The sequence below is a fragment of the Serinus canaria genome, chromosome 10, assembly GCF_022539315.1.
Source record: "Serinus canaria isolate serCan28SL12 chromosome 10, serCan2020, whole genome shotgun sequence".
Taxonomy (NCBI): domain Eukaryota; kingdom Metazoa; phylum Chordata; class Aves; order Passeriformes; family Fringillidae; genus Serinus; species Serinus canaria.
The window spans coordinates 18,716,301-18,740,977 of record NC_066324.1 but is presented as its reverse complement, the minus strand read 5'-3'; the positions used below and the strand labels follow the sequence as shown (position 1 = coordinate 18,740,977).

At 40.3% G+C, this 24,677-nt stretch overlaps 2 protein-coding genes and 1 long non-coding RNA gene across 9 annotated transcripts in view; 2 read left to right on the top strand and 1 right to left on the bottom strand.

Annotated features, from left to right (window-relative positions):
* Positions 1-7,780, top strand: part of CIB2 (calcium and integrin binding family member 2) — a 40,514-nt gene extending 32,734 nt beyond the window's left edge. For both annotated transcript variants that reach the window (XM_030228551.2, XM_050978727.1), the window contains one exon: positions 4,298-7,780. In XM_030228551.2, the coding sequence (XP_030084411.1) occupies positions 4,298-4,319 (22 nt within the window). In that variant the 3' untranslated portion in view covers positions 4,320-7,780. The remainder of the gene's footprint in view (positions 1-4,297) is intronic.
* A 7,216-nt stretch (positions 7,781-14,996) lies between these two features.
* Positions 14,997-19,509, bottom strand: LOC108963303 (uncharacterized). Its single transcript, XR_001991994.3, has 4 exons — positions 19,246-19,509; positions 18,468-18,553; positions 17,521-17,666; positions 14,997-16,121 (listed from the first exon to the last, which is right to left on the bottom strand). It is a non-coding gene; the product is annotated as an uncharacterized LOC108963303 (long non-coding RNA).
* Positions 19,510-19,542: 33 nt separating this feature from the next.
* TBC1D2B (TBC1 domain family member 2B) overlaps positions 19,543-24,677 on the top strand; it is a 54,335-nt gene continuing 49,200 nt past the window's right edge. For all 6 annotated transcript variants that reach the window (XM_050978724.1, XM_030228548.2, XM_050978725.1 and 3 more), the window contains exon 1: positions 19,543-20,032. In XM_050978724.1, the coding sequence (XP_050834681.1) occupies positions 19,709-20,032 (324 nt within the window). In that variant the 5' untranslated portion in view covers positions 19,543-19,708. The remainder of the gene's footprint in view (positions 20,033-24,677) is intronic.

Genomic DNA, 24,677 nt, shown 5'->3' with positions numbered 1-24,677 from the left:
TCTGCCATTACAGTCTTGGAAGCATTACCTATTCATTTACTGAAACAAAGCTTTCTTACATCTTTGTGAATTAATCTCCAGCTCTGTCTCTAGCCTCTCATTTTCTTCTGAGTTTTCAGCTGTAATGGTTGTCTTAAATGATAGCCTTGGGCTGTGTGCAGCCAAAGGGCAGGCAGGGCTGTGCAGCTTCACTGGGTAATCTACTACAGAGCATGCAAAGCACAGGAAGTGTCTGAATAGCAGATCACTGACCCTGTATGCCAGTGGAAAACTGAACTAGCTTCTTACTATTGCAAAAAGATATAAAAACGTGCTTTCATCTAAAATAAATTGGCCATTTGAAATCTTAAGCAGATGTGTGGAAGAAATACCAAGCCATCAATATCCAGAGGCAGTCACAATTTCATTTGGTTTTGCTTATCTCCACTTTTTGTGCCTAATTGAATGCATTCCAGAATTTAAATTCGAGGAAGCCAAAGAATCCAGTGATTTACACTTCCAGCTGCTCAGCAACTGTGAAAATGGAACACCTAAGAAGGAAAGTAATAGCCACGTTGAAAATGATTGCCAGTGAGCAATTGCAGGTGCTGGCTAACTGCAGTTTGCAGGGATTTTGCTGTGAAGCCGTGGGCAGTCAGTATTTCTGAACGTCTGATCCCAGAATACCATCCTGGCATGTGGTATGAGAGCCTTCTGAAAATGCTGAACAACTTGCAAGGCCCCAGATGCTTTGTATCCGTAGTAAAGGATTTACTCAGTTTTTTTCCTTTGGTCCCCACCAAAGCCACCTCTTCATATCATAAAAGGGGGAAAAGTAGGATTCAAGGCAGTTAGGTTTTATTCCTGGCTCTGTCATTGCTTGAGCAGGTGATCTGCACGAAGCCATAGCAGATCACCTGCTCAAGCAATGTGAGCAGGTCTCTGCTCTCTTATGTGGGACCAGTGCTCACCTGACTTGTGACAAATGTTGAGAACTTTCATTCAGCTGCAAATGATCATCACCAGCAGCATGAGATTTGAAGTTGCTGAGGAGCAATATCTTCTTTACTCTGTGGAAAACCTTTGAAGGCCACATCCTAATAGCAATATGCACTCGGGTTATGAAGCACACGTTGGGGTTTTTTTAAGCTGTCACATTATCACACCTACTTAACATACACAGCAGGCATTAACTTTGACACCATGATCCAGGCTTTGGCCTGCTATGAGCTGAAGTTCATCCACTCTAGATTGACTTATTTTCCTTAACTCATCAATCCTTTCTCAAACCTTTACTTAATGACCCTGTGTAGGTTTAATCTCCTACAGATAGCCTTTGCCAGCTTTGTGCTGCTGTCAGGCAAATGAAGATGCAGTAAAGTCTGTTGCTTGATTTGCACTGCTGTCATTGAGGAATTTTTTTCCAGACTAGAAGAAAACACTGTTAATCATTAACCACATCCATGCAGTTGGCTGTTATCCCAGAAGCTGAACTAAGCTGTAAATGATAATGACAGTTACTAGTTCAGAAAATTGGATCCCAATAGTTTTATTTCACTCAAAACTGTTATCATTAAGAAGCTGCTTGTAGTTTAATAGAAGCAGTGGCAGACTGAGCTGGCACTTGCTAAGTGTTCTGTTCTACAAGACTGGTTACGTTTTCCACAGGAAATTGTTTTATAAATCATCCTGGAAGTTTCAGCTGATTTGAATGCCTGAGGGTGAAGCGTGATGTAACAATAGGTAAGGGGTTTGAGAGGAATATGGCATTAGCAATACCTGGGAAGTGCCAGAACCACACAGGGAAAGAACACATTAAACACTGGAAATGCAGCATTTCTGAAACTGTTGTGGGCCTTTGCCTAGCCACTGGTTGATTTTGTGACCCCAGTCCTACCAAATGCTGAAGTAAAGGAAGCTCCCTTAGAGGAAATGTGTCTCTCATAAGACTGTCCCAACATGCAGATTAATTGGTTCTTAAGGATTTATATTAGAGCTAGTGCCTAACTGGCAAGAGATGGTTAGCAAAGAAACAGTGGAAGGTAATAATTTTTGTCAGTATTTTTTCAGAGTATTTTAGGTGCTTCTTAGCTGAATCTTCAAAGGCCAAAATGACACTCTGATAAAACCAGAAATTTTTCTGATAAATTGATTTCCAGTTAGGTGGATTTGGGTGGATTTTTTTGGGGAATCATGCCTCAAATGTTTTCACATACAATGTGATGGATTTTTAGCTCCAGATATTACCTGCATGGGAGTTAAATTTTTAACAGCTTATATAGTCTCCAGACATTTCTTGAATTGTGAACAAGATATTTATAATTCTTTTATTTAGAAAACATTAGTGCCAGTAAACTATTTGCATCACTATCTGCTTTGTCTCACAGTGCTTAGGCTGGTGTGCCAAGCTGCTATACAGCATATCTTTTACTGTCACCCAGATTGAATAAACTCCTAGAGACAAAGTTCCTAGGCACCATGTTGAATATGAAATTTTATCTCCTCCAAATACATGCCACAAGCTTCCTTTAGTGAATTTCTGATTCAAATCCAATAGCCGTAATTAAGTTGGAATATTCTTTTGGTAAAACAAAATCCGAACAGTGTGCATCCAAAAAGTCTGCAGCCTCTCAAATGTTCCAAAAAGGTTTTCTTTCAGTGTAGGCAATAGACTTACAGAATTTATATACAAAAATACATAATAATCTCTTCTTCTTTCAGTCAGTCAAGAAAAACAGTTGATACTGTCATGACATTGAACAGATTGCTGCCCATAGACAGTGAGGTTTCAGCATACCCTCTTTAAATTGTCTCTCCCTGTCCTGCTGAGATGCTCATGAGCTCTTCCGAAGCCTGGTGGCAGTTTTAAGCCAGGCTGCTTGCCTGTATTAAAGAGCAAATAGAGGGTAACAACCAGAATCTCTTTGGCCCAACAAGAAAAACTTTACCTGCCTAATTTGTCTTGTTTAGGACCCAAATAGTGTGCCATAGCAAAAGTACCGTCGGGAAACACAGCTGTGCTCTGATGCCCTAGGTTTTATCTTTTATACTTTTCAGATTCTGTACTACTTTAGTGTGTAGTTCTGAGCTTCATATTAGGATGGTGAGCTCTCGTCACAGAGTGGGGAGACAACACAATTCCTTCTCTAGGTTGGGGCCAAGGATAACCACCCAAATTTCAGGCCCAAGAGCACAAACAATGTGGACTCAAGAGAGATAAACAAGAAGGATGGGACTCCATAACCTAGAGCTATAACTGGACAATTAACCCCAATATGCAAATGAAGCAGAACTTATAAAAGTGAGAGACCTCATGACCAGTTGTCCATTTTGGTTCATCTTGAGTGTAGCCCTGGCTGGGCTTTTGTACTGCTCAAGGTGGATCTGTTGAGGTCTTTTAGTAAATCCCTACTTTATTCTTTAGCTCCATCTAGCCTCTGGCCTAGATCTGCTGTGGTACCGGATTTCTTCAGCCCGACTGGCTGCCCCCAGCAGCAGAGCTTTGGAATCGGGGTGCGGCTGTAGGGTACAGCTGCTCTAGGCACAGGGTGGGGCTGCGCTGGGGATAGGACTGTGCTGAGGGCAGGGACAAGGAACAGGGAGAGGTCTCTGTATGTTTTCCAAAGGAGTTTATTCCCAGCAGGGTCAGGGACAGAAAGACTCCAAACAAAGGTGTACATCAACTTATAAATGGGGAGGATACAATCTTTAACCAAGTGGGAGAAACTGGGGGTGGAACACAAGGCAGGGAATACAATGTTTAAACCAATAGGGGATTACGGGGAGGAGAATAACTTCAACAAACCAATGAGGTTTTGAAGGATACAAAATTGATGGGGAAGTTTCTAGAGAAAGGGGCAGGCTTGGGGAGGGATTGACATTCAGTGGGAGGAGGAACAGGGAACGAATTGGGGGAGAGGGACAACTAGGGAAGACACAACAACACAGGGGGAAAGGAACAATCCGTTGGTAATAAAATATGCTATAACAATACAAAATAAGGGGTTCTAAAACTGACTACTAGGACCGAATTACAATCAAAAACACACACCTCAACATAGCTCAGCCTTCACAAGGCATCAGCTCTACAGCCAATAAATTGCGCAGTTTAGACCTGATTTAATCCAGTATTGAGCTTGGCCCCTGAGCTAACATTTTCAGAAGATAGAATTTTCTCCCATGAGATTTAAATCTTCTTGAAGCATGAAAGAAGAAAGTAAATTTTTTTTTCACATAGTGCCTTCCTTTTTGTGCTTAAAGAAAAATTTTTTGCATAGTGACAAATGTGTTTGTATGTCTTAATCTTTTTCTTTTGCAGTACTTTCCACATAAGAATCTGAAGATGTTTCTGCCAGTCCAACCTTTCTGAATCTCAGGCACTCCAGGGAGTTTTGCCCTCTAATGAGGGCTTCCTAGAACTCAGCAGAAAGTACTGAAAGAATTCTGGTCCACAAAGAGACAGAAGCATCATGTGATCTACAGGATATTTGGAACAGACACATTTTTATCTTCTCTGCTGGCCAAGCACTCTGGCGAAGATGGTTGGTTGTTGGAGTGTGGTATTTCTTTTTTTGCCCCTTTTTTTCAACAGTCAGAATCAGAATATTATTAAAGGTATTTCCACAGAGTTTTTATATTTATGAATATTTAATACTGTTCTTAATAGTGAAAAAAACCCAAAACCAAAAAACTGAGAGATTAGCTTTGGTGTGTTTTCCAAGAGTATTTGAAAGAAAGCACGGGCCTTAAATAAGGAGATGCCTCTATCACTGTGTTGTACAGCTGGGATCTTGCATGGAAAATACCTGAGGTGAAAGAACTGCAGTCAAGATCAAGCTCCCAGTGTTGAAGACAGCCACAGCCCAGGTTTGCCTTTCAGCCACTAAAATGGCAACTTCTGGGTTTGGTGCTTACCTTCAACCAATGGATTGTTGTGTCCTTATAAAACTTGAAATATTTGCCTTTTGTATATGATAACTGTGTTATTTTCTTCCCAAGATAAATGTTAAAACTGTGTCCTTATTCTCAAAGGGGCTCCTGCATTTTACTCATTCTATGGGCAGATAATGTTCTTGAATGGAGGAACATGGTCATCTGTAACTCATGAAGAAGTTGAAGAAGCACAGAACTACTATTAAGGACATGAAAAGATATTTTCTTTTGAAACAAGCTATGCAATCTCTCCCATAAAATGCATGAATGCAGTTATATCTTTTTATTTCCTCTGCAGCTGGAAATCAGCTAGATCTCTTATTTTCTTTTTTTTTTCTTTTTTTTTCTTTTTTTTTCTTATTTCTTCTTTTTTTTTTTTTCTAAATAATTTTTACCTCCAGTATTGTTTAGGTACTGGGACCTGAAGACAATCATATATGTATTAATTATTGTACTAACAGTCAATAGAAGGGCTCTGTCACTTACATGGCTTCTGTATCAAGGTCATTACAATTAAAACTTTTGAAGCATTCTGTTGTGCTTTGAGACTCTTTAGGCTGACCACATACTAATTTCCTTTCTGATCATTATTCCAATTACTATAAAGTTAAATCTTACAAAGAATGAAATGTGTTATATAGAAAACTGTTAAGTAGAGAATCTAACCTGTTTATAATTTCTGTAGGGATGGTGATGCCTGTCTACCTCAGAAACTCTTCTGTGTGGTGAGCTTGCAGGGTAGCTTTGCTGTTCAGATTTACACACTACGAATAAAGAAGAAATATTTCTCTAGCAGTATGTGTGTACATTAAAAGTTTCAGTGGAAATTTTGGCTATTCAAAGTATTCAGGACAGACATGTCTAAGATTGCACAGTGAAAATGACAGTAATTTTTACATTTATTTGTAATACATATCTTAGAGCTATCATGCTCATTGATGTTTATAGCATTTTAATGCTTCCTCCTACTGATTTCTGTTTAGGTAAAGAAATTAAAACCTGAATTCCTTTATCCAAGTTAAAATTAACAGAAATCAATCCTCAAATTAAGTTCTGATTGAGTAAAAAGAGATTCAAGCCTGTTGTTCATTTTGAGCAGATTAAGTTAGATGTATCAGCTGACTCAAAATATTTGCAAGACATCGGCATTAAAAGAGATTATGTTAAAGTTACTTCCTCTTAATTGAAGGATCAGCGTAATTTTATAAAAATTTTTTTCAAGACAGACATTTAATCTTGGAAGCCTTACGAGGTGTGTAGGAAGATATGATTAGGATGTATTTGTAAAATACTAGGTTACAAAATCTGGGATCAGATTATCCAGATAAAAAGGGTCTGGTGCTGATGATATAGGTCAGTTCCTTCTGGCATCAACATTCCTCTGTGTGTAATGATTGTTATTAGCTAAAATTCCTGTTTTCTTGACAGTGTGTGTCCTTCTTGGGTTATATCATACTCCGCTCTTAAAGGATGAGTGGCCTTGGAAGTGCTCAGTGTGTTGTTTCCTTGGGTCCTCCCTGACCTAAATGTCAGAAAGCCCTTAGGAGACATGTGAGCTTGCAGCCACATGTTTGACCTTGGAATCATCCACCTCAGCTGAGTAACAAAGAGAGAAATAAATGAGGAGCACATTGTGGAGAAATATTCCTGTTCATAGAGACGTGTTCTTGCAAAATATTGCAGATACAAATGTGTGCAGCTGTCCTAACTGCCTTTATTTTTTTGACTTACATTCATGTCCTGTAAGAAAAACCAGAGCAACATTGTGTGTTCCTGGCATTTGAGAAAGATCTGTACACTCAGCCCTTCAGCTCTGCCTAGTGGTGGGTGAGTATTTCCAGCACCTGATGGCAAAGGTGAGGGATGGATTTCTGAACAGCTTTGAATTGGTGCTTGCACAGTTGTCTGTAGCTGGATGCCTTGTGACTGGCAGTTTTCTTACAGCAAGATTGTTGAGTGAGTAGTTCAGTGGGATGCAAATTTAATCCTGTCACAAGGCACCAAACCTGCTGGACTTTGGCAATTGTATTACTGGCACAATCTAGCAGATTCTCTAGCAAGTGTTTCTTCAACCAGCCTTACTCTCAAAGAACTATCAGGCCATGTGGAAAGAAACTGGAACAGTAAAAGAGGTTTAGATTAAAACAGTTTTGGATTTGGCCCAAAAGTCAGAGGACATACATTTTGAATTGCAGAAAAGTGTTAAATATAAACAGACATTAATATATTTTTTCAAAAATGGACAAAGAAAAATGAAAACCATTACCTAAAGCCTCTATCAAAACAGCTGTGTGTGTGTGATCTCTCATTTATATACAGTTAAAGCATCTTGGGGACAAAACAAAGAGTTGTGAAAGTAAATAAAACAGTATCAAAAAGTAAGAAATAACTTGGTTATAATAATTGATCATTGTTTTAAGGAAATACTGTAAGCCAAGATTTGCAACAGCCTGCAGGCCAAAATCTGATTTGCATTACTTCCACAATAATCTCCAGTAACTGCTGACTTCAGTGGAATTAACTCATGTCTGTAATTGGATCTGTGTTGGGGAAAGTACTTGAGGTTTTGCTGCAGTTCTTTGTGCCCTCTCATGCCCTTTGATGTAATCTTCATGTGCTGAATGCTCTTCTCTTAACCAATAACCACATGCTCTTCTTTGTCAACAGGCTCACTGTTGGAATCTCTTGCAATTTATTGCAGTCACAGAGGAACAGTCTCCTTTCTTTTTATCCCTAGGACTAATTTTTATTTCCTTGTGCATCTTAGAGGCACTTACGATGGAACCTCACTAGGTGGCACCACACCACCATAGCGAGTCAGAACTTCATAACTTCATTTAACAGTTTAAATGTCCCTGAAATACAGGATACTCTATAGAATCTATGATGCCACAAACAAAAAAAATGAAACTGTGATTAATTACTGATTTTAAAACTGTACATAATTACAAAGAAAGTTTCGTGTTTCTCAACAGCTTATCAATAAAAATATGTTTTAGTAAAGCCCCTGAAAATTGAAATGTACGTTAAAAATTAAACAGGGATTTTCCTGCTGAAACTGTAAAAAACTCATATTCTAGACACTTGAATTGGTTGAGATTATATTCTAAAATAACAGAATATAAAGTAGAGGTTTTGTTGTGGATGGGAAATATTGTGCTTGTGAGCTCAGAATCCCCAGTAAATCAATTCAGGCTGAAATAACAGCAAGATTAAGAAGAGTCTATAATGTTATTGCCCAATACACCTTGTCTGGGTCAGACAGTGGAGTGAAATTTGATGAGGAAGACATTAAAGATAATAAAATTATCATTGTTCATATCCTTAGGAAGATGTGTGTCTGAGACAGAAGTACAGAACACATGCGCAGATGTTCTCCTCTTTTGTCTGTATGATTTTGCAGATTTGGGTGTCTTGTAGAGATTTAAGTGACACTGAGTGACTATCACATTCTCTTCGGTGGGGAGAAAGAGGAGACTGTTCTTGGTAGAATTCAAAGAGCATCAGCATTTCAGATAACAGTGCCTTTATTTAACTCTAAGTTCTGTCATCCTTGTCTGTAAGACATTTTCCAATCTGAACTCCAAGTGAAATTCCCCACTTTCCTTTCCCTTTGCCTCATATTGGCAGGAGCAGCGAGGAGCCCAGGTGTGCCAGCCCTGGGTGCTCTGCAGTTGCAATGTAGATGAGCCCTTCCCTCTGCTCTTTCCCAGTCAGGAGCTGCTCAGAGCCAGATGTTTTCATGCACAAAGGCCTGACTGCTTGTGCCATTCTGCAGGTACCGGCTCCGTGGCTGTTGGTGCGTGCTCATGAGCCCTGCAGCACAAGGCATCATCTGTACCCTGCTCTCCAGTTCCTGCTCAGGCAGCTTGGGGCCAGATGTGCCTGCAAATGTAGGGCAGAGTGGTTGAACTCTGCTGAAGAGGGTTGTGGGCACCAGGCCAGCCTCCTCCTTTTCTAACTGTAACTTTTCTCCACTGAAATCAGTGGATGTGGCAGCCTGCCAGGAGCAAGGCAACTTCTTGCTGTGGGCTTAATCACAGCTTGGGCAATTCAATAGGGATCAATCTGTGCTCTGCACACTGACAAAAGCTCTGGGAATTGGTAGCTGCTGGTTGAAGGGGTGGTAATTGAAGACTTTGGTCTGGTCCCTCATGTAGAACTCTATTTACTTGATGGAAATGGATTACAGTTTAGTCTGGGAAAGTATTCATCTGTCCAGAAGTCAGATCCAGCTTTTTCGTAGGCCTCTCATCCCCTTGGTTATGGGTGTTATGGCTATGGGCTGTTTCTCACATCACCCTGGAGGCAGCACTTCACAGATAGTGAATTCATGTGGATCATTAGTAACCTTTAATTAGCAATCTAATATTCAGGCTTACTTCAACTCTTACGTAGACATCTGCTTATAGAATCAGAGGATCACAGAAGAAGCTGAGTAGACCCATCAGGATCACTGAGTCCAGCTCCTGGCCCTGCACAGGACCAGGACCACCCTAAGAGCCATGCCAGGTGCCTGAGAGTGTGGTCCAAACTCTTCAATTTTGTCTGATTTGGTGCTGTGACCACTGTCATTGTGCACTGGTAGGCCCCGAGAGGAAAAAGCATATTGGTATTTTAACAAAAATGGTATTTTGGGTTTCCTGAAAATGATGATGATTTTTTTTTCTTTATACAGATAAAAAGTTCTGCATACAAAAGGCTGTAGATTCAGAGAGAATTCCCTCTAGAAGAAGTTTGAAACTGAAAGACTGTTACTGTTCTGCCTAAACAAATAGGTTAATTGATGTATATGTTCACAGAAATAAATTCAATTCCAGGAAATTCAGTGAGGCATTTCATACGTTTAAAAATTTTCATCTCTTGTATGGCTATTTTAATGACTATTGTTCTTCTAATGTTAGAACCAAATATGATAAGGAAGTATATAAAAATTCCCTGTTGTAATTTCACACATCCTCATAATGACAATAGCATTAGAATTTGCATTCACAAATCCTTCTTACTACACGTCTTTAAAATTTGGCTTTCTGCAGAATTTGCTTGTAAATATTCCTAGTGAAATGACTTAGTCCCACGTGACTAATTCTCAGTATCTTTTTCATTTCCAGTTGTCTCCTCTCACTGAAAAAGCAGAGGGAATAACTGATATCCAGGGAGGTGAATGTGTTTTGAGGTATTTTCATTCCAGGTAACTCAGCAAGTGAAACAGTGGGTTATTGATGCCACATGCTCGGCCAGATTGGCTTAGAGGAGTTTTTTTCTCACTGTGATAATTCTGTAGTAGGCAGGTATCCTTGGGGGAGAGATCTCCACAGGACTCCTACTCACTTCAGCAGGCAGGCTTCAGATCAGGTCCTTAAATAATATTTTGCTTTATTCAAGCATGGAATGCATAAACAAAAAATGAAAACCAGCAGATAATAAATTAACCTGTTTCTGAAGAAATACTAATATGCAGGCAGAGATGGAAAACAGATTTACTGCAAGTGTTTTTACTGTCTCATTCTCTATGAGGGAGTATGTAAAATGGAAGAAAACATTAAAACTTTGTATGACAGATAAGTGAAGAGGAATTGTAAATGTCTTTAGTATGTCCCTTTGATTTTGAAGAGCTTATTAAAACATGAATAGCTAATCTGAGAGTAATAAAAAATGCAAAAAAAAAAAACTTGCTTAGCCATTTCATCTGTGTCTGACACATTTTGTTTGAAAGTCTAGGCTTTATTACACTAAACAAAGAACACTGGAGTTCTCATAAAGAACACAGGCATTAGAATTCTCACTCTATTTTTATTTCCTTTAAAACTGTACAGAACTCAGCTAACATTCCCTCTCATTTGCTTCCTTGAAATGAGGACATTCTGTACACAAAGACTTCCTACTAATGCCACTGCCCTTGCCATTATGAGTAAGCATTTCACAGAATAAGTTCTGGTAAAGCCAGAGGAAATACTCTGAACAGTGTCTTCATATTTCTTCCCAAACTCCTCCTGGGAAGAAACCTCATATTTGTTATATCCTTTTGAAAATATCAGTGTGTCCTTTGAAGATTCACTCTTACTCATATCTTCAGCAGAGATGGGGTAGAACACTCACAGTTTCTGCAGTTCCTCTCTTGTAGTGTGGAGAATAACAATGCAGGGAAAATTGAGTCTGTTATCTGAGAAGAGCCTAGCAAAAACCCTGACTTAGTAAAATGAAGGTGAGGGGGTTATGAATGCTGATGAAACACAGGAAGCTTGTTTCAGTGACCTGAATTTGGAACCCTACAAAGCCTTCTACCTTTCCTCATCCTATTTATCTAAGAGATAAAGCAGGTGGAATTATTTAATTGATGTCTGATCCAATAATCTACAAATGTGATTCTTTGTGGTCTTTAATTCTTTTTATATTTCACTAAAAAGGAGGAAAATGAAGGGTTTGCCAAAGAAAAGAGTCAAGGGCATTTCCCTGGACATCTAATGATTTGTTCTACCCCCAAGCACAATCTTCAGTCACCTCCACATCTGCTGAGGTAGCCAATTTCTAATTTTTTTTTATTTTAGAAGGCCATTATAGGGGCAGGAGGAAAAGAAAATCCCGGCAATAGTTTTAAATCAAGCTTCATAGGTGATTTCATTTTTGTGAATGGGATTTCCTTTCTATTTAAGACCATCTTACTTTTATATTTTTCTACTAACATTGACACTGGAGTAGCGTTGCTGGCTGCCTGCATTATCTTTTCTTTTTTCTTTTTTGAACTCATGAAACAATTTATATCCTTTCTTTAATGATTTTTTGTTAGCTCACAATAGAAGTGTAGGGGGTTGTTGTCAGTTGTGATTTTCAATTGTCTGTGATGCATAGCAGGGACTTACCAGTTGTTTGGTTTGCATCTTTTATCTATGGGCATAATGAGCTGCTGAAAAGGACTTGTTTAAACAAACAAAAAAAGTTGTAATTCAAATGCTAGTACCACTGAGAATGGAATTTTGGCCTGATGCTTCTTGGAATTCACATGGTCAGTGTAAGCAAATCAAGAGAATGGAAATACTCCATGTGCTTCTGGAATGCTCACACTTCTTTGGGATCTGGAGGATAGCAATTTCTCTTCATTGCATCTCTCTTTAATCCAGTTGAAATGCAAAAGTGCAGAGTAGTAGTAGATTTTTTAAAGAGCTTTTCTGAAGTTCACAAGAAGATACAAGATATTTTTGTCAAAATTTTAGATAGATTATGGAAGATGAGCCTAAACTGCTGTGTCACCCACTATTTTTTTTCATGGGTGCATGATTCCAGATGTTTTTATTCTGAAGGGTTGTATTCTAAACTAGAACAAGATGTATAGTTTGTATTCAAAGTCTGCCAAAAAGCACAGGAGAATGTCTGACACTATGAGGAAGAGTCTTTTCTTAGTTAAAAAGTTATTCCACTTTAAGTACAATTATTTTCTCTGCTTTATGATTAGTGTAATTAAGTGTAATAAAGTGTAATTAAGTTTGTCCCAAAAAATGGTCGGTTTGGGGTGTTATTTCTGTTCTTATTCTATGAAAGCTTGTTTATTCAGCTGTAATCACAAGTGTCTAACAATACCTTGAGGAGGTCTGAACAGAGAAACAGCTTTCAAACCATACCTTGGTATAAAATACTACCAGAAAGCCTTGGTGGTGAGGGTATCCTCAGTCCCAGCAGTGCAGCCACAGCAGCACAACCTGTACAGTACAGGTACAAATTGTGTACCTGTACAATTAGGTACAATTACCCTGCCAAAACATTGTACCACAACTGCCAGGCCAGAGCTGGTTCTGCTTCCGTGTCAGGCTGTATTGTTCAGTGGATCCCTTAGTTTTATTCTTAACAGATGTTTCTGGTCTCTTGATCCACTTGGAATTAGAGCTCTCCACAAGAACTGCCCATATCCTACCCTTTTTCCTCAGGTAAAACCTCCTTCAGGAATTGTGTCTCATTTGGGACTGAAGAGTCTGGATTGACACTCAGTGCACTGACAGTAAATAAGCCATCTTGGTTGTCCTCATTACTCCTTATTTTCAGTTCTTCCAACAGCCTTCTCCAACACACTTCTGCCAGCCCTCTCTCCTTTCTGCTTCCTTGGCAGAATACAATACTTGAAATACCCCTTTTCCCTCCAAAGGCTCTGCTTCTGTGTGTACAGGCTGCATGCAGGAAATAACTGGGTCATGTCAGTACACATCAGTCTTGTGACTGGGGAGCTGTTCTGGTTGAGGTTAACTTGGTGAAGGCCTCAGAAGATTCCAAACAAAAGCGATTGCTAGAGCTGTTAATTGCTTTGAATATGGTATCCATTCCCTCTCCTTTGTGAAGCCTTCCTCAGTACCCCAAAAGGCAAGAGAATGTAGTGCTGGTGGTATAAACTGACACTCCTCAGATTGAGCACACATGGACAGTGTTTCCTGACAAGTACAATTAAAATTTGGCATATATGATTCTGGTAACATTGGATACAGGAGAGGGCTGTCTAGATATGAGGGCATAATTTCCTCCTCACCTTTTCTTAGATAACACTACTATTGAGTTTCTGCCTCAGTGGGGCAGGACTTGGATGAGTTTGGTTCCAGATTTAAATGTTGTGACTTACTCTTGAATCTGTATTTCCTCAGTTGTCCATGTGCTTCCTGTCTTTCTACAAAGCCAAAACCAGGAGTTCCAAAACAGAAAACCACAGGAAAAGCTGCTCTGGTAATGTTTGTCTTGAGCGGAAACAAATAGCAATAGAGATTTCCTGCAAAATAGTTTTTATGTGACAAATGTAGCCTGGATTCTAGACCAAATAGTCTGGCTAAATCTCTCTATTTTTAGTTCAGATTATATCTGTTATAGCTTTTTCTATTTTTAAAAATACAAAAGTGTCTTTCAGTTAACCATCTGAAGGGTTTTTTAATCCCATTCATCTTCGACAAATACAATTACCCTTTACTAGAATATTTGGTTCATTTCTTGAAAAGTGATGAATAGACTTGTTATACAGTTAAGAATTCAAGAATTAAAAGGATTTGAAGAAAGCTTATTTGCAAAGAGCTGGCACACTGTTTGATGTAACTTTTAGCTAACACCTCTAAGTATGTTAAGCACTTCATGGTCTACATCAAAAGAGAAGTTCCTGTCCAAAGAATTTAGGCTGGAATTCATTCCGCTGAAGTTCAGACTCTGCAATGATTTGCTCTCCATTATTATCTGCTGCTTTCCCATTGACACTAGATGGAAACTGGAGGGAATGGATTTCTCACTCACAATATACCTTCCATCTGGGGATTATACTGAATTTCCCACTGCAGCATTAAGCCTCAGTTAAATATCTAAAGACTGGGGAGAGGAATCAGCTTTCAGTGAGATGGACATTCAAACTGAAGATAAAATGGTAAGAACTAAGAAGAGCATGTTTGGATAAGAATTACAACAGTGGGGGCTCTGTGTGAACTGTAGCTGTAAGTGCAGAACCATTCCCTGAGGCACACACATTGTCTGGGCTTGTTCCTACCTGCAATTCCTGGAAAAACAACTGGAACAAGACAGTGAAAGTTTCTCAATATTCCCATGACTGCAATTATCTGACATCAGCACTAAGCTTCACCTATGAGCTGTTCTCTCTTTGAGGAGGTTTCTATTACAGTGTAAGTGGAGGGAGGGAAGTGGTCCACGACTACTGTACATGGAAAGAAGGAGGTTTAAGAGCTACTGAAGAAATGCAGTTTCATGGCTGCAGTTAATACAATTGAAAGGTGTAAGCCAGGCTACAGTGTCCCAGGAAATGAGTTAGAAAGTCAGGAAAAAGGCCACAGTGTGATTGACAGGTGAGAAAACTGGCTGGGCCAGTTTTCAGCAAAAATGTTGTGCTGAAAGTAAACACAACTTAAGGCACTAATGGGCTGTAGGACTGCTATTTAGCATCACCTAGTATCACCTAGTAAATTTAGGCGTCACAGAAGTTTTCTTTTTACTGGATGCTTCTGGAAGTCCCCACTGTATGTATATATTTGGTTCTCCAAAGGAACGAAGTATGACGTGGAAGTATATCCATTTATGTAAAGAAAACATCTATGTAAATGAAAGTAAGTTACACTGTATGCAGCTGAAATAATTGTGTTTTATTAATTGTGTTATTAGCTTTGGTTTTATCTTTTACCCATTAATCGTTTAATCTCTACAACAGTACTCAAAATTCTGCTTTTCCTCTTCAGCATACCTCCCAAGCCCTGTAGCAGCCAGGTGAGATCCAGATGGATGCTGACAGGCCAAGGACTGTGTGCATATGGATTGCTCAGCTTCTTGCCACAGTTAAGTAATTCTCGCTTTTCTATTCATAAGGGGTGTAGTTTGACTCTTTCTCTTTTACACAACTGCCAACTGGCCTGGATGTCTTCACAAGTCAGATTACAGATTTCCAGCTAGAAATCAATGCTGCCATTCACTGAATTGTATATTGCTGTTTTTTCATAGTGAGGAGTTCTTGCTAAAATGCAGTGCAATAACAGCAAAAAAAAAGTAAACTCATGTATTGATGTTGTCATATAGTCAACTGGTGTTAGATGAAACAGTTAACTGAAGTTAAATAAGATCTTTCCTACTGAATCAGAAACTGCAGCTAAGATTCCCTGCTTATCCACAGCTTGTATCTTTTTCCATTTTGAGAGGGGAACACAAATGGTGAATGGGCAAGAGGAATGGAGCACCATCTAGTGCTTAAAGAATAATGCTGGAAAATGAGACATTGCCAGCAGTTAAAACAGCCCATGTAATTGTTTGGCTGACTTGCTTGCATAGAAGGAAAGAGTATATTCTGGGAATGTAACATTGTATTGTTCTTCATGGACCTCGTGGTGACTGAGAGGCAGGGGGATGTAGAATGACAGGTCAGACTGCATCAGAAACAGTCATTTGAAAAAATACTTTGCCTGTTTGTTGGTTAAAGAAAAAGCTTAGGAAAGTTTTTCTCATTTCCCATCTCCAAACAATTTAAATAATAGTAGGCCAAAACCATTCAGCCTTTGAATTAATCTGTGATAGAATATGCAAGTACTGTAAATAGGCAATAGCAGGGGGACAGTACTTATCTTGGCAGTGACAGTCATAGATAGTCATTTGTTAAAATGGAGTGAAAGGAACAGTTTAGCCACATCTCAGCATGCAGGTTTGGGCTGACACTGTGTGGGAGAGGAATGGAGAGGGCAGTTGTCGGTAGTTCCATTGCTCTGGAAAGAAAAGACCAATGGATGTTCTGTGTGAGCTCTGAAAAACTCTTGGGCTCATCTCTAATGGAATCCCTATTTGTCAGAAGATATCAGACAAGAGACAGTAATTTTTGCTTTCTGTGATGCTGGAAATAAATCTCCATAGACCAATGTCTGTGGAGCAGGAATTTGTTTATTGCAGCGCTGGTGGAGGGGGGGATAGCTCCACCTAACTCACCCACCCTCGCCAAATTTATACAGTAAGTATTTCTTAGTGTTACTGTGTCACTAAAACAATATCACATACACACAGGAGCTAATTTATATAGTATGATCTCATGGTTATTAGATTTTGCACTGTGCTTGCTCCTCCCCAATTTGCGGGTTGTGGGGGGTCTTTGATGAAGGCTTCCAAGGTCTTCTTCCCATCTGAACTTCTCAACTTTGTCAGCGAAGCATGCACAGTTATAGTGTTCCTTGGTCTGTCTGGTCTTAACTGGCCTAAATTCTTTGTTTTGTGGCTAATTGACTTCACATTTGTCAATTTCTCATTTTACTATATTTATCTATCTCTAAAGCTATCCACCTGGTGAGTTTTTTCTTCTTTTTTTTTTTTTTTCTATTCAGCATTAAGCAAATAGTTAACTTTATACTAGCCATTGCATTGTATAGAAAGATATTTTTATCAGGTTATAGAGGTGTACAATTTATGATTGAGGTTATACAGGTATAAAAAGCTATGATTCAGGTTATATAGATATATAAAAAGTCATTATTTAGGTTATATTGATATCAGGTTATATAAATATATCAGGTTATATAAATATATCAGGTTATATTGATGTCTTATAACTCAAGCTATATAAGCATCTTGTAACTTTGATCTAAGTTATATAGGTATCATCTGTTTTGTGGAAAGAAGCAGTGTATGCTCTCAGCCACTCTAATTTTGGAGCTCTGATCTCACTTCAATCAAAAGCACAGTACAGATATGCTGCTTTATTTATCCATGTTTCCTGCAATTCTGTAAACATGACAGCATGAGCCTGGCACAGACACAAGCTGTATCACCTCTGCCTCCTTAGTGATGATAGACTTCCTTTTTCTTGCGTATTTACCTTTTTTCAAGAATAAATGTGGACTTACTCAGGAACCATGAATGCTCATATTCATTATAAGACAAAGTCACTACAATTATTACAAGTTAGACCAGTCTCAACTTCTTGAGAGTAAATACATTTTTATTTTTTATGTGGAGTTATTTGCCTTGTAACAGAAGTGCTATAACTAAAATACTATTTAACTTTTAGGAAAGAAAACCGCAGCAGAATAAAAGGGAATTTCAGGTATTTTCATGTTTGACAAGCTTTGTGGTCCTTTTAGGAGTATGACTGTCTCACAGTGTGTAACATTGGCTTACCTGTTGCATTATGCTTAGGAGTTATGTGCACGCCAAAAGCTTCATTGGCCCTGGCCTCTGGGCAGGAGGGAAATCTTGCCTTGTGATACCACTCTTTTCAGTTGTTTTCTGGACATTTGTTAGCAACAGAATGTCATCTATGCATCCTGGGCATGAAAACATGAAAGGAAAAAGCAGGTAAAAGTATTGTTTTCATTTAATTCACCACAGCAACTTAGAGATAAGTTATTTGCCAGTCCACATCTGGATCTGTTTGTGAAAAAGTGCATACATGAAACAAGGAACTTAGTTCCCAACAAGGGGAACTGTATGCTTATCTGAATCAGCTGTGAAATTAGGGGATTCTCCTGCTATGAGAGTAGTAAGGAAGCTAAACAGAAAATTTAAAAAGAGAAGTACTGACAGCAAAAGTTTTGAGGATCCTGTGATTCTTTGATTTGCTGCAGGATGTAATCACTGATAGCCAGCAGGAGTCATGGGTGCTCAGCTCACAGAGAACAAGGCCACACTTCAGTACACTGATGAGATAATGGAACAGAGCAGGGGCAGGTGCTGGGGCACTTCAACTTGTCTAAATGGCTGAGATAAGAAAGAGGCAGCTTCCAAAGGGAATCAGTGTTTCCCCTGTGTAACTCATGCTCTGGCAAATGACTTTTGCCAACAAAGAGCATGATAAATACTTTGTCTTTGGGGAAGAAGAGACTGAGCAGTACATGTGGAAGAAACATTATTGACTTGTTATTAAAGCAGGATCAACCCTTCTTACTGTCCACATTTACTAAAAGAATCCTAAAAGAAAATTGTCTAGCCTTAATTTGCAATGTGTAATCTTTCAGTAGATCCTACTTATGTCATATGAGTTGACTGGGGAGGGAACTTCTACACCCCATTTTCTGTAACAAATCACTCATGTTTTCCTGCTAGCAGAACACTGGCTATCTCCTTACTTGGCACATTTCTGGTCAGGAGGTGACGGCCACAGGGGAGGACTTGAAGGATGCTGCAGTTCCTTTTGCCAACATCCAAGCTGAACCTGTGGACAACCATAAAAATACTCAGGTGCTTCATATCCTTTATATGCTTTACCATAGAATGAAAATATTTTCTGATGAGACAGTTACTTTTTAATGAGAAGTTCATCAAGGCATTTAGAAATGAGGACAGAGTGAGAAGCTCTGGAGAATTTAGGATTTTTGGGTAACTGGAAGTTCCAAATACTAAGGACATCTTCCAAATACTATTTTAACGTCTGTCAAAATTCAGCCAGATGCTATTTCATAAATAGCATTGTACTAATGAAAACACCACAGCACATATCAGCTCCAACAACTATTTTGACAGCAAGCCTTCCTTGCTGTATTTAAGGGTGAGAATGAAAAGCTGTATGCAATTAAACATGGAACAGTCTTCTCCCATTTTTGGATGATTATGCCACATCAGACTGTTTTCTGTTTTAGTACCAGCGCATTAAGGCATGGTTAAAGGAAACACGCATATACTGTGCTCCAAACACTCAGAGAAATGAAGTTATGTGTACCTCCCTGTGGTAGCCTGGTGTCTTCACAGTCAAGTTTCCTATGTTAGAAGTTCCTTATTATTAACACCAGAAGTTCCCTAGAGCCCAAAATATGCTAAGCGTTTCAGTGAAAAAAAAAAAAAAAAAAAAAAATCAACAAAACCCAAAAACATTCACTAGCCTAATCCCTGTAAAATACAGCTTTTTACCTGCTGATGCGCCTGCATTTTCCATATATATTTTTTGCACTCCTTGGGCTGCTGCTGCGATGCCGGGCAGGGATAGGATTCAGAATAGGAGACTACATGAGACTACAGGAGAAGGGTTTTAATCTGCTCATAGATTATGATTTAGAAAACTGTATTTGATTCGGTCGGAAAAGTGCTGGAACCCGGCAGCCCGAGAACCCGGGACGGTGCGCGCGGAGCGAGGCAGCGCCTTCCCACGTCAGCACGGCCGATTTCCTGGGGCAGGGCCGGGCCCGGGGCTCGGGGCTGGGAGCGGCGGCGGGGCCGCGCTCAGGGGCCGCGGTCGGCGGGGCAGGCGCGGTGCCGGCGCTGCCCGGGCCGGCGGGGCGGGCCCGCACTACAAGTCCCGAGAGGCGGCGGGTGCGGGTCGAGCCGTCCCCGCTCCCTGCGCGGCCCCGGGGCCGCGTCCGCGGCGGGCGAGGCGATGCCGGCGGCGGGCTCGGAGGGGGAGGAGGGTCTGGCCGGGGAGCAGCCCGGCCCCGGCACCCCCAAGCTCTGCGGGTACCTGCAGAAGCTGTCGGGCAAGGGGCCGCTGCGCGGCTTCCGCAGCCGCTGGTTCGTGTTCGATCCCCGCCGCTGCTACCTCTACTACTTCAAGGGGCCGCAGGAGCCGCTGCCCCTCGGGCACCTGGACATCGCCTCCGCCTGCTTCAGCTACCACCAGCCCGAGGCCGGCGCGGCCGCCGCCGGGGACGAGCCCGCCGCCTTTGAGGTGCACAGCCCCGGCGGGGCCGTCACCGTTCTCAAGGTAGGCCCGGGGCGGGCGGGGGCGGGCGGGACCCATCGCCGCTCCTGTCCCAGCCCCGTTCCCGTCCCCATCCCCGCTGCTGTCCGTGCCCTCCGCCCGCGGTACCGCCCCGCCGGCGGAGGAGCCCCTTGCGGGCTGGCACGGGAAGGAAGGTGCTGTTTCGCAAACGCCGGCCAGATCGGCAGGACCGGGCTGGCCCCAGCTGTGTGTGTTAGTTGCGTCTTTCTCCTTTACGATTCCGTGTTTTACCGTGCTCCTCTGGGGAGGAGGAAATGCTTCTACGGAGCATGGGCTGAGCGGGTTCTCTGGAATCGTCTGGGCAGAAGAAAATTTCCGCAGAAATCTGACGGGTTGGGGTTTTGGAAGTTTGGAGGGAGTGGTCGGGTTTCAGTTTTGGAGTGCTTATTTGAAAAGATGATGCGTGGCAGGAGTCTGCGTCTAGGCTGCTTTGGGAGGAAGGAAGAGGAGGGAGAATTGTTTCCTCATAGTAGCAGAGGCTGCTTATCGCATTGTCTGTTCAAGGACTCAGATTTTCGTAGGACAAGAGGTAAATGTTTGGATTATTTAAGATATCTTTCCTATTTTTTTCCTAGGCATGACAAGATATTGTCATGCCTAGGGAAAAAAAAGCTAACAGGGAAACAATTTTGACTCAGTAAAGAAGAAATAAATTATTCTGAGCATCCATTGTTTTTGAATTCTGTTAAGGCAGATTTGTGTCCTTCAAAAAACGTTCTTCTGCACAGAATGTAACTTTTCACGTGAACTGTGTACTTTCTGAGAAACATTCTTAGTATTAGAAGATAATCCATTAAGTGTTAAGCAGTAGAACTTCCTATTGAATGCTGGAAAGTACCTGTTACACACTTACTTAATAGTGGAGATTTGAGCAGTCATAATGCCTGCTGGGACTGTGGAGCATGATTGTGTCAAGCTCTTTAGCATTCTGTATTGATGAGTATAAATATCAAAATACAGACTCATTAACATGCTTTACTAGAGAATGAGAAATTTATTTACCTAGGAAACGAATACAATAATAATTTTAACAGTATTTGCTTAGGTAAAAGGAGTGTAGTCAGTTGCACGTAAAAACTACCTTTGTATGGTTGTAAAAGATTTTACTGCTTTTCATGAATCTGCCTTTATAGCCCAAGTATTTGTGTTATGAACATTAAAACTGCAGACTTGGTTTAAGCTTTGCTTTCAATAGTTTGAGGAGTTTTTTTTGTTTTAATTAGCATCTAGTGGTTTGTGATTTTACATGGAGATCTTCAGAAAAATTTTGTGTTGAGGGGGCTTTTTAAATAGAAGGGGTTTTGTTGAGAAACACTGGAGTTGTGATAAAGATTGCAGTGTAAAATGCTATGTGCTGTGTTGGACTGTCTGTCAGACAGTACTTTGGCAGCAGCCTTGGGTGTCTTCTGCAGTCATGAATACACAAATCATCCTCAACACTGATACACAAATGTAAGACATGGGGGGTTTCTTTTTCTTTTCTTTTTTTTTTTTTTTTTTGTATCTTTTCATCTGTGATGTTAGTACTCTCCCCATATTTTATGTGTTAATTTTTTTCCAGTGCTCTCTAGGAAAGAGTGTGCACAGATTGGAACTTTCTTCATGCTTCGCCTATGGGGATTGAGAAATGGTGCCAGTTAAGAAAGTCAAATTAATTTCTGCAATTAACAGAAAAATATAATTTTGTGTTGTGATGCCCTAAAGCGGCCACGTGATTGTACATAAAAATGATGTTATGTTGTAGGTGTTTATGTAGTAAAGAAGGAGTTAATAAAAAGGGATATTGCAGGACCAACTGGCGTTTTGGGGCCATGTCATTCACCAAGGAACAAGGTTTTTGCAGCTGAAATTAATTTTCTTCAGTCCAGCATCATAGTTCTTTAAGGCCTTTAAAAGCATCCTTCAGCTAACTTAGGTAGAATTGCAAATTAATTCAAGATGGTAAATGAAAAAACCCAAACAACCCATGCCCTCCCCCTCCAATCCAGCTCCTGTTAAAAGCAAATGTGATTTTCTGTCAAGAAAACATTACACACAGAGCCCGAGGAATAAAGTCAAATGTATTCTTCAGCCTGTAATTCACATGCTTTGTTTTCCTCAATTTGCTGTTTGTTCAAAATTTCCACATCTTGTGATCTGGCCTTTCCCATTCAGTGTTATAGACTGAGAAGAGCAATAAAAAATAAGCTGCTGGAATTCCAGATTGAAGTGATGATGCTATTGAGGAATGCATTATTTCTTATCATGCCTCAGTTTCGTGTTAGTGTAATGATTCCATCATCTTGGTTGCTCAGCCTTTTGTCAGGTAATGGGAGCTAAGAACTCTGTGATGTACTCTAGCTTTGTTCCCAGATAAGAATTCTGGAAAAAATATACTGCAGCCTTTACAGCAAATAAAGCAAAATGTTCATATTTTAGAGCTGTAGATAACCAGCCTGCCACTTGTGTGATCGTAGTTTTTTTGTACATTTCCAACAGGTGCAGAAGAAGCTAAGTGTGTGTAAAAGTCTTTTCTATTTAAATATATAGCAGATACCATCCCTTTAGGTAAAGGAGCACAGAAAATTGTGTACTTTATGAATTATGGATAAATTATTTTTGAGAATATTTTCACAGAAAGGCGTGCAAATACTTTGATCTGGAAAATGTGTGCTGTAACACAGAATGCTGCTAATACTATCAAAAGAACATTTGGCCATGTTTGCACAGAAAGGTCTTGCATTAAGGGGGAAATAATTAACATTATGAATATGTGAAAATGAACAAAGGTGGTATTTCTCATTTATTTTTAAAGCAGTGTCTTGTAGTAATACATTTTGCTTGCTTCAGAACCAAAGGAACTCTGGCCAGTGATTCTGGACTGTCAGATCACTTATGAGTGGTAACTTCTCTGTGGATAAAGGTGAATTGGGAGTGGAACAGAAATTGCACAGTTGTGAAAGAAAAAAATTTTCTGGGCTGTTGGCCAAGTGTAAGCATTCCAGACACTGCAGAGATTTCAGGGCCCTGGTGCTTGAAAGTGTTGGACACCAAACTTGCTGAACTGAGAGTGGCTTAGGAGCAGATGCTGTCATTTGTCAGTGATCTCAGAGGATGCAGCAGTGATCAGTGATGTTGAGCCTGAACAGTTTTGCTGCACGGCCTGACACAGCAGAGTAGGGAGCTCGGCACCGAGGGTGATTTGTTGTCTGAGCTGATGCTTCTTGCTCAAAACTTTGCTGGTTAGTGGTTGCAGTGCTTTAATTAAAAGTTGGGCTGCCCTCCAAAAGAAGCCATCTGGCTCCAGATTTGCTGTTTGAGCATAGCAGGAATAGTAAATCTTAAGAAATGCAAACTTTCTGGTGATGTTCCCTTTTTACAAAGTAGCTTGAGGGAGAGTTTGTCTGTGTTCAGAAATGTAGCAAGAATTTTCATGGGATTTCTCAAAATGTGAGGTCTGCTTGTTGCATTTCTTTGGACTTTTCCTTTAGAGTATTTAATGTTGGCATACGTGTTCCACCAGTGTGTCCAGTGGCAGTGCATGGGTGTTTTCCTCAAATAATTCTTCTGTATCATGTTTGCATCAGAAGGTGATAATTCTACATCATTCTTAGTGAAAGAATTTAGGGGAATATTTTAAATTCAATTACAGTTTTCCATTGCTTAAGTTGAGAACTACATGGTACTGTATGGCTCTTCACTTAAGAGTGTCTTTTACTCCTACTGTTGCCTGTAAGTTTGCGGCAGTACACTTACAGTCATTCCTTATTTCACACCAGTTCAGGGGACTTTCATGGTAGTTTTTCTTCTCACAGAACTGCATCCATTAAAATGCAACTGCATGGCTCTGCAGCAAGAAAGCACCTTAGCAATACCTTAGTAGCTATAAAGATTTTTTGTGAAATTGATTGCTACTCTGCTTAATTAAATGTTTTGGCTCTCATGGTGGGCAGTAGCCAAATACTAGTAAAAGTCATGAGAAATGGGCAAGCATGGGAGTGTTCCTTACTTTGACAGATAAAGTGAATTTAAAAATATGTTTCGAAATTTGTGCTCTTTATGATTTGGGGCAGATGAAAGCTTAAATATTCTATGTGTGGTTCTTGGTTTTCTTTTGTTTCATTTTTTTCTAAACAGTCTATTTCAAACAGCAGCTTAAATGATTGATTTTGTTTAAACAAAACTAATTTTAACAGAGATTTTTAGGATACTCTTTTAGTTGTAAATAACTGAGATGCCTGTAATAAACTCAGCCAAAACTGTTCAGAGGGAGAGGAAGACTCCAGAAGAGGAGGACCGTGTATGGGGGGAAAGGAAGGCAAGGTGACAGGCTGGGAGCAGCAGGAGGGCACGGGGTATTTCTTGGGGAAATTACTTAAAGCAGGGCTGTGAGAACCCTGTCCTGCTTTGCCTTGGCACTTTGTGCTGAAGGGTGGGCACTGCTGCCTGGCTCTGTGTGTAACAGCCTGGGAGCTGAGGGTGCCTCCGTGCAGCTCTGCAGATAGCAAGTGCAGCTGGGAACTGAAAAGCAGCAAGGAGCTACTCCAAGAACATTGATTCACAGTTCTCTGAAGGTTATTGGCGAGATGGTAGCAGGACAAATTGTGAGAGAGGTTCATGAAGTTGCAGAAGTCATGGGCAGAAGCTA